At 44.1% G+C, this 10,317-nt stretch overlaps 1 protein-coding gene across 2 annotated transcripts; it reads left to right on the plus strand.

Annotated features, from left to right (window-relative positions):
• The first annotated feature begins 347 nt into the window (after nt 1-347).
• On the plus strand, nt 348-8,796 carry LOC130371978 (chymotrypsinogen B-like). Of its 2 annotated transcripts, XM_056577876.1 has the most exons (6): nt 348-455; nt 637-651; nt 1,531-1,708; nt 2,118-2,386; nt 4,389-4,525; nt 8,108-8,796. In XM_056577876.1, exons 1-6 carry the CDS (start codon nt 401-403, stop codon nt 8,408-8,410), a joined length of 957 nt encoding a protein of 318 aa, XP_056433851.1. In that variant the 5' UTR covers nt 348-400; the 3' UTR covers nt 8,411-8,796. The 2 variants fall into 2 exon arrangements, with proteins under 2 accessions (XP_056433851.1, XP_056433852.1); XM_056577877.1 differs by lacking the exons at nt 348-455; nt 637-651 and adding an exon at nt 1,018-1,048.
• Nucleotides 8,797-10,317: the final 1,521 nt, after the last annotated feature.

Here is a 10,317-nt window from a genome sequence, read left to right on the forward strand (position 1 = left end):
ATTATGAGACCTCAACAACAACGCACGCCCAGTTAGGGCGCTGGCGGGACGCTGCAGCCAAATCCAACTGAAGAACCCAGGCACATCTTTATTGGCAGAAACTATTTGATGACCGACTGTCAATACGTCTTTAGTGCTGTTATTGTGACGTGACTCAGCCGTAGGATTGCTTTCTTCTTCCCTTAATTACGGCTCACATTTAAACACAAACCTGTTTCGTTACATTTTTATCAATTATACATCCGTTACTAGTAGAGCCCTGAAGAGTGAAGAGGGGCAGGTCCTGCAGAACAGGAGACAGTTGGACCTGAGTGTGTCAAGAGTTCAGTGAACAGCAGACGGTTGAACCTGAGTGTGTGAAGAGTTCAGTGCTTAAAGAGTTTATCCAACAGTTTTAACGATGGCATCATGGGCACTAGGACTCCTGCTATTGGCCTTTGCATGGAATGGGCAAGGTATGTTTAGATACTGTCCTGGGTTAATGTTCTGAATTTGATGTTTGAGTCACAGTTTATTTCGGTTTTGAATCATTGCAATAATTGCGACAAATTAAATTGAAATAGAACAGAAATATGCCGGTCTATGTTTGTATGAATATATAAAAAAACAGTGTTCTTCTTTGTGTTTGTCTAACAGAAATCCAGGCACAGGGTGAGTGAAATTGTGTTTTTTTGCCTTACAAAATGCATGAAGTATGCTAAACACAAAGAGACAATCAAGAGCATAGCAGCTAACTACTCTCTTTCACCTCCCTATCACATGCTCAGAGGAAGGAAAAGTTGATTCTAGAGACAGACATACATCACATTGAATGTTTTACAGTCAGAATTTTTTACAGTCACAATTTTAAACTCAGAATTAGGACTTTATTCTCAGATTTCTTACTTTAAAGTCTGAATAAAAAGAGTTCTGACTTCAAAGTCAGAATTCTGACTTTAATCTCAGAATTCTCACTTTCTTCTCAGAATTCTGACTAAAAAGTCAGAACTCAAACTAAATTCACATGTGTCCCTAATCCCGTTCCGTACATTCACATCCAATTGTAAAGGTAAAGATTCAGTGAGGCTGCAAATTGGCACTGGTGGCTCGCTCAGAGGAGTTGTTTTTGCTTTACTTCTGAGTTACCCGAGTGTTCTTAATCTGATTTGCTAATGTAAGAGAATCAAGAAACGCAGAATATAATACCTGTGTTGGGTTGCATAACTGTCTGCGGCAACAGGGAAGGATACATGATGAGGAGTACACAGTAGGCCGTTACTGGAACCACTTACTTGGTTCTTTAATTATAGCATTTATTTTGTCACCACAATCAGCTAAAATTAAATTATCATATGGTGGTTTCAGCATAATGTTTTTATGTTGTAAAGCAGAAATGATGTCGATAGTTCCCTAGATTCGTAGCGCATTGATGGGGAAAGGCAGAGCAGTCCTTGGAACCCTATTCACTAACCAGAACCAACAAGTTCAACAGTGCTCTGGTATCCTCTTCAACATCGACGTCATGCCCAATGTGGTGGTCTGTTTCGCCAGATTGTGGAATGGCCCCCCTCAACCCGAGGGTGGTGGGGGGCGGGGCCTCATCCCAAGGGAGCTGGCCCTGGCTGGCCAGCCTGCACATCGGCAGCGCCGGCGTCCCCAGGTTCCACACGTGCGGAGGCACCCTGCTCAACCAGCAGTGGGTGCTGACCGCCGCCCACTGCATACAGTCGTAAGCTGCCGCCACCCAGAGGCACATAACCGCCATAACACCCTGATTTGAACGCTTCACCACCTCTGACTGAATGCGGGAACTTGAAGCTGCTCTGCGGATTGAGGTTTGAGAGCTGGAAAGGCAGCTCCAAGGCACGCCTTCCCCTCAGAACCTAAACTAAACCATCTCTAACCTAATCCTAAACTTAACCATCTCTAACCTTATGCTAAATGAATCCATATGTAACCTAATCCAACATTTAACCATCTCTAACCTGATCCTGAATTTAACCATCTTTAACCTAACCCTAAACTTAGGTTAGGTTACATCTCTAACCTATTCTTAAGCATAACCATGTCTAACCTAAAACCTAAGCCTAAGCATCAGACGTAACCCTCCCTGATGTAATCCTCTCGTCCCCCACCAGGATGACGGTGGGCGACTACGCCGTGTTCCTGGGCCGGCAGACCCAGCAGGGACCCAACCCCAACGAGATTCAGCGCAGCGTGCGTCAGATCTTCATCCACCCCAGCTACAACGTCAGCCCCGTGAACGGCAGCGACCTGGCCCTCCTGCGCCTCGACAGTGCCGTCCAGTACAGCAACTACATCAGACCCGTCTGCCTCGCGGACAGTGCCAGCACTTTCAATGACACTTTCTGTTATTTGACAGGCTGGGGCAAGCAGACACAAAATGGTAAGATAAGAGTCAAAGCAAAGGTTGATTGGTTCCTCTTTAGTTAAAACCTTTCGAGTGACGCAGTTTTGGGAGGGTTGGTTATGTGAACAGAAAGGATAATTATTAGGCTGAGGACTAATACAAATAAGATATAATTAGTAGCTGACAACATTTAGAAACCACACGATTGCTATAGTAGCATATTATGGATGGCTGAGGGCAGGGTAATCCAATCCAATCCACTTTATTTATATAGCACAGTTTAAACAAACACATGGGTTTCCAAAGTGCTGCACACAGAAAAAGAGATAAAATAAGTATAAAATAAGTAAAAAACACATGACCCAACACTTCTACATCACATCAACACGCCATCTAGTGTCCAAAGGCCAAATAAAAAAGGTGCGTTTTTACCAAGGTTTTAAAGAGACACAGGGATGTAGTTTGTCTAATATGGAGTGGCAAAGTGTTCCACAATTTTGGGGCTGCTACCGCAAAGGCACGTTCTCCTCTGTGTTTTAGCCTGGTACGGGGTTTGGCCAAAAACAGCTGGTCAGCTGACCTAAGAGAACGGCTAGGAGTGTAGGGTTTTAGCAGCTCGGAGAGGTATGGTGGGGCAAGGCCATTTAAGGCTTTAGACGCAAATAAAAGTATTTTAAAATGAATCCTAAAACGTACAGGTAGCCAGTGCAATGAAGCCAGAATAGGTGTAATGTGGTCGTACTTTCTAGTGTTAGTCAAGAGACGAGCTGCGGCATTTTGAACTACTTGGAGGCGGGCAATGGAGGCCTCACTAATCCCCATGTAAAGTGCATTACAGTAGTCCAGCCGGGTGGTCACAAACGCATGGATTACTGTTTCAAAATGCTGTCTCTGAAGCATTGGTTTAATTTTTGCCAGCTGCCTTAGCTGGAAGAAGCTGGACTTCACCACAGCTTTTACCTGGGTGTCAAATTTGGGGTCAGTGTCCACCTTAACCCCCAGGTTATTTAAGATTGGCCTACGGAACTGTTCCAGGTAGCCTAGGTCAACCAGGGGGGACACACCAGAGCCACTGAAAACCATAACCTCTGTCTTTTTTAAAGAAATAAGTGCTCTAGCAGATGTCACTTTGTCAATGAAAAACCTGAGAAAGTCTTCACACACAGCAGGAGACCCCTCAATTGGCAACGCCTGTGGTGCATTCAGAGCAGAGTTAATCACCTTAAACAATACACGAGGTTTGTGAGAATTTAACAAAATGATCTCAGAAAAATATTTTCGTTTGGCCTCTCTCACAGACGACTGGTAGTGGCGCCAGCAATCTCGCATAATTTGGAAAGACATTTGTAGTTTGTCCTTTTTCCACTTTCTCTCAGCTCTTCTACACTCCTGTCTAGAAGCCCTGGTGGTTTCATTCAACCAGGGTTCAGCCTCCGATTTAGTTTTTTGCCGGGTAGTGATTGCCGGGTAGTGATTATCCACTCCACCACCTAACCACTATAGTACCAAGGTGTTCAACTGGGGTCCGAAAGGTTTTGGATTCAAACCCACAGCTAAGACCTCACCCCTTCCTTCTGCTAAATGATGTGTTTCTCATTCTTGGGTAGTGACTAGATGGTCATTCATTTAACGCCCATACAAAACAAGGAAGCTTTGTCTTTGCTGAAATATGACTTTCCCAGTTCCTTTCATCTCTGGCAAATTACTGACCAATCAGCCACAGTGTAAAGACTGAAATTAAAACACAGCACACTGGCTTTCTAATAGCAGGGGCAGGGTATTTACTAGCTAGAATCCCTGTAATGCTGATCGATTGCCGTCGATCGTAAAATGAATTTGAGCGGTACACACTGCTCACTGCTTACCATAGTACTAGATGTCTAGATGAATCTTATCCTTTTGTGCTGGTAGATGACCCCCTAATCACAAGACACTTATACCACCACCAGAATACGCTGTAGCGGGGTAGATGGGCCCCACATGGAGCGTACCAAACCAGACAAACGGGTTTCATATTTCTCTGTCTCTTCCTCCTCAGCCAACGCCGTCTCCAACGTGATCCAGCGTGCGCTGATTCCCGTGGTGTCCCGGGCGCAGTGCCAGCGCCACTTCCCAAGCGTGAACATCACCGCAGCCATGCTCTGCGCTGGAGAGCCGGGAAAGGGCATTTGCCAGGTGAGCCACTGTTAGACCCACTGAGAAGCCTTGGGAAGTGGCCCATTACCGTTGGTCATGTCTATGAAGGACCGGCAGTCTTTTAGTAGACCTCAAAGGGGGAGAAATCTTTACATCAGAAATGTGCCACTCGATTTCTCCACCAATATCAAGCCCATGGATCATTCTGGGTCTATAAGTATTATGATTAAAGTATTAAATAAGATTATATTCAATTGAATATAAAAAATACCAGATTACATACGAGAACCATCAGAGAACGGATAAAACACAAGGTGTCAAACAGAATCATAGAAGACTAACTGCCATGTCTGCAGCGATCCACAGTGTTGTCAAAATACCACCTTTCAACACATGCTCAGTGGCCTTGCTCCTAACTTCTTTATTACTTGTTTATTTATCTTGATGTTACATCGGCCTTAAGCAGAAACTTAAACCAAAGAAAAAGAGCCTCCTTTAGCATTCCACGTCTTTCCTACCGCCTGCTCAGGTCAACACTAATGGCAACATTGAGATTATTCTGTCTCTCTCTCTCTCTCTCTCTCTCTCTCTCTCTCTCTCTCTCTCTCTCTCTCTCTCTCTCTCTCTCTCTCTCTCTCTCTCTCTCTCTCTCTCTCTCTCTCTCTCTCTCTCTCTCTCTCTCTCTCTCTCTCTCTCTCTCTCTCTCTCTCTCTCTCAATGAGGTAGACAAAAATTCACAAAAAAACAGGAAGTAGAACACAAAACAGGATGTTACAATTTTTCTCACTCGCTTTAGTAAATTTACAAATAGCAAAACACCATGGATTGCCTGCAAAAGCCAGTCTCTTGCTCAAAATCCTTAGTTCATCTCTCAAAAGTAAATATCTGTGTCAATGAACATGTCAGTGCCATCAGAATGACAAGTCCTTATGTCATTGTGTACGAATAAGACAGTCAAATTGCTGTCTCCTTAGAGAAAACTGTACATGCAGTGCTGTAGGAATTACAGTGCAGTCTTCCTACACCTCCTGACGTTCCTGTCTGTTGGGCCACAAATTCTTCTTCTCTCGCAGCCTCACTCCTCTTCCTCTTCTTCATCTCTCTGGCATTGTAACATTGTGTTGTGTTCCAGCTATATGTTGCCAGTTGATGGTTCATGAGATGCACCTTTGAACTATTTCAGTAAACTGGATGATCGTTGGTTGATCCAACCCTTCACACATTTCCGTTCGCTTGAGAAAGTCAAGATTTAGCTGGCAAAGATTTACCAATTCAGGACAGATTTAGAAAAAAATACTTATCTTATTAATAATAATAATAATAATACATTTAATTTAGAGGCACCTTTCAAGACACCCAAGGTCACCTTACAGAGCATATAGTCATCATAAATCGTTTAAAAAAAAACAAGAAATTGTGGAAAAAATAAATAAATAAATAAACATAATAAAAAAAAACAAAAAAAAAAAAAACAAGACAAAACAAAACAAACAAACAATCACGTTAGACGTTGTGTGCGAGTTTGAACAGGTGAGTTTTGAGTTGTGACTTGAAGGGGTGCGGCCACACCAAACGCGTTACTCGCGTTGGATAACGCGAGTAACGCGCCTAACCTGACGCTTGATCATTGTGGGGTGGTTACTCGGTTCAACGCTTCCAACGCGTCAACGCGCCAACGCAGCTAGATGAGTCCATGTTCATGCAAGTGAACGGAGCGTTCCCTCTTCGTCATAACTATCAAACCAAACAGCCTTCACATTCACCGAGCGAACATTATGAAAGTAAAATGCACATTTCTCGCTAAAAATGTTTCCATAAACGCATTTAATGGCGTAACTATGTTACTATTTCCACCCAGAATAAAGATAGTTGTCGGCCGTGGCTGCGCTGGAGTCCGAGGTAGGAACCCCAAACGCTGCCGTGTTTGGGTGATAGAGTTTAGATCGGGTTAGATTAAATAATCTCTGATATAAATAACAATAATCGGGTTAAATAACTTCACATGGTGTGTCTGGTGTGTTTCCAGCATTCGTAGTGTTGATCAGCAGAGAAATAGTCCGCCAAGACATTGAGGTTGCTTAGCATCCAGCGACTCTGTCCATGCAAGTGAACGGAGCGTTCCCTCTTCGTCATAACTATCAAACCAAACATCCTTCACATTCACCGAACATTATGAAAGTAAAATGCACATTTCTCGCTAAAAATGTTTCCATAAACGCATTTAATAGCGTAACTATGTTACTATTTCCACCCAGAATATAGAAAGATGTCGGCCGTATGCTTCTGCCCAAGCTCACTACTCTCTGCCAGTGACGTCGGGTCAAGCTCAACGCTGATTGGCTATCGCGGCCAAGCGTCACGCGTTGGAGCGTTGAAAGTTCAGATTTCTGAACTCCGGGCGTTGGCGCGTTGGGCGCGTTACTGCGTTTACGTGCGTCTGACGCGCGTAACGCCCCTAACTTGACGCTTCATCGCATGTAACGCGTCAACGCGCCTATACCAATGGTTCCCTATGCAAAAATGCCGAATTTTGACGCCCCTAACGCGAGTAACGCGTTTGGTGTGGCCGCACCGGGTGTCTGACTGTTTTATGTGTGGGGGGAGGGAGTTCCAGAGCCTGGGTGCTGAACAGCTGAATGACCGGGCACCCATTGTAGTGAGTCGTGATGTGGGGATACATAGTAGTCCAGCAGAGGTTGAGCGGAGGGAGCGGGAGGGAGTGTATTCTTGGAGGAGGTCGCAGAGGTAACTGGGGGCTAGGTTGTGGAGAGCTTTGTAGGTGAGGAGTAGGGTTTTGTATTGGATGCGGTAGTGTACTGGGAGCCAATGAAGTTGGATCAGGACAGGGGTGATGTGGTCAGATGATTTGGTGCGGGTGATGATCCGGGCGGCTGAGTTCTGAATGATCTGCAGTTTGTTGATGAGTTTGGTGGGGAGTCCGGTGAGGAGGGCGTTGCAGTAGTCTAAGCGTGATGTGACAAATGAGTGAACTAGGATTTCAGTGCTGGATTGGGTCAGTAATGGGCGGAGTCTGGCGATGTTGCGGAGGACCATTTTTATTAGACCATTTTGAATGTAAAGTCTTATGCAATGAGCTAATGCCTAAATTCTGTGGGGGGTGAGAATATTCGACAGTGACCCATTATGAAACATTTTGAACAACATGACATAAGCAATTGACAATGTAGGAAAGAGCAGAGAATTGTGCATAATCATTTGCATGAATTTACCAAAGCATTTGCAACTTTGTTCAAAGAAATGAGGAACTGCTTTTTTGATGTGCAGAAGTGAAACAAGGATGTTAAAATTGAACAAGCAGTTTTGAGATTTTCCATTCTGATCTGAGAAATGTAACAAAGCTGAGAAAAACTGTAAAATACAACTTTTTCTACTGCATTTCTTATAAATAATTTATTATTTTGAGGGGGGAAAATAGGGTTTTGATTGAATGTTTTTCCTTCTATTTGTTAGTTAGGATTCACATCATATCTTTGATGTTTGATTTGTATCCCTTGTCCACTTAGTGCATTAAACTAACATTCTCTTACCATCTCTCTCTCTCTCTCTCTCTCTCTCTCTCTCTCTCTCTCTCTCTCTCTCTCTCTCTCTCTCTCTCTCCAGGGGGATTCTGGGAGTCCCCTCATCTGTCAGCAGAACTCGGCGTGGATCCAGGCGGGCGTGGTCAGCTTCGGGGATATCTGTGCTAAGGGGATCCCTGACGTGTACACCCGGGTCTCTGCGCACCAGACCTGGATCAGGGACCAGGTGGCGGCGGGGGGAGGGCCGGCTGAGGTGGCCCAGATCGGCTTCTCTACCTTCGTCTCTGGCGGCGGGGCGACCGGCAGCAGCAGCAGCAGCTCCACGGCGGGCCTCCGTCACGTCACGCTCTCCTCCCTGCTGCTGATGATGTCTCTTCTGGGCTGAGGGGGCAGAGGTACAGGACAGCAGAGAACCTACTCTGCTGTGTTTCCACCTCTAAGTGGAGCGCAGGTCTTCGTTCCCCATTAGCAGCTGTCCTTTAGGCTTTGACCTTCAAGTGGCTTTGTCTATAAATACATGAAACACTCCCTTATATGCTGTTCAGAAGAAGCCTCTTCTGGGGGAGGTCTTCATCAGGTGTTCTCATCTCTTGTGAGAATATCTTGTGGATTATCTTGTGTACTTTGATTTAAGCTCATCTGTTGTATTTAGAACAAATATTGTATCTTGAAATCCATATGTTATTATTATCATTATCATTATTATTATTATTATCCTTATTATTATTATTATTATCATTATTGCCATTTAATAAAAAACATAATCAGCTTGCCTCGTCCTTCTAATTCCTATATTACTCTGTCTGCTGGTTGGTGGAGGCAAGGTTGTGTGGCCATTGAACTTCGAATTGGATTTGTTTGTCTGCCTCGATTTGGATTAAAGCATCAGCTACATGACGAATTATAATACACACGCTGGATGGGATAATAATAATAAATAATAATAATACATTTAATTTAGAGGCGCCTTTCAAAACACCCAAGGTCACCTTACAGAGCATATAGTCATAAATTGTTTAATAAAAAAATAAAGGGATAAAGGGAGGACTTCAGGGCCCAGTTTCCCGAAAGCATCGTTAGCCTACGTGGATCGCGAAGTGCGTCGTACGAGCATCGTACAGTTTTCACACTGTATCCCGAAAGCATCGTTGGCAACGAACGTCGTGAAAACGCTCGTAGCTAACGTGGATTCCATAGTCTACTACAGACTACTACCTGTAGTCTGTGGGGCCTTCAGGTGGTCCGGGAGGGCGTTCCATAGTCTTAATAGCCCATATTTAAGTCCTAAATCCCCCCCCCCCCCCCAGTCAACAACTTAAAGAGTCTCCCACAATCAAACCCTGACAGCCTACGTCATCCTGACCAACAATATGGGAAGGATCTAGACCAAGCTCTCCTAATCGGGTCAGCAATAGCCGTGTGTCAATGCCTAGCCTCTGCGTTTGAATGATAATGAATGAATGGAACGTTGCATTTTTTATGTCTACAAATATTCTAGACTAGAGAGCCAATCAATTATGCAGAATCAGATAAAGTCAGCTCTCTTTGCTGGGCAAAGTATGTTTCCGATATCAGATTCAGCACATTAAGATAAATGTAGTTGTCACACAAGCTATTTGGGATTTTTGTAACATGGAATTATTTCAGGGGGGGAAATGCCATGAAAATATTTATGCACAGTGCGTTCAGGATTAGGACTGATATAGCATATGTCGGCCTAGGCCTAATCAATTGTGTTTTAATATCTTTAGCATTCATATTATTGCAGTCTATTCTTTTCGTAGGCTACTCTGCTGTTGGTATTGAAGGGGAGATATTTTAACCCTTTTTAACCCCATTTTCCTGCGACATTCCTGCATCTCCCCCTGCGTCATAGCCCGTTTCAGCACCATGTCAGTGGACAGGTACAATCCTATGAACGTCGTGAGTGCAGTGAACGCGCATTCATGTTAAGAGGAGTTTCGGGAAACGCTCCAAAGAAATTCACGATGGTTCGCAAGATCCATCGTGAGAATGATCGTACGAGCGAAGATCCATTGTTATCGGGAAACGAGGGCCTGGTCCCAATGTGTTGTCCTCTCCTTGTGATCAGAACCTTATTTAATACACATGGACAAGATGTCAAGTCATGCCTGATGTTCTATTCTTTCCTTCATTTAGAAAAAGTTTCCACCAATGACTTGTGAATAAAACGATACACAAATAATCACTCTGATCATTGAAAGATCAAATGACGTTTTAAATAGGATCTGCACCCGTAGTCTCCTCCAATATATCCTATAGGGGAAGGAA

This window comes from Gadus chalcogrammus, chromosome 18, assembly GCF_026213295.1.
Source record: "Gadus chalcogrammus isolate NIFS_2021 chromosome 18, NIFS_Gcha_1.0, whole genome shotgun sequence".
In the NCBI taxonomy this organism is placed as follows: Eukaryota; Metazoa; Chordata; class Actinopteri; order Gadiformes; family Gadidae; genus Gadus; species Gadus chalcogrammus.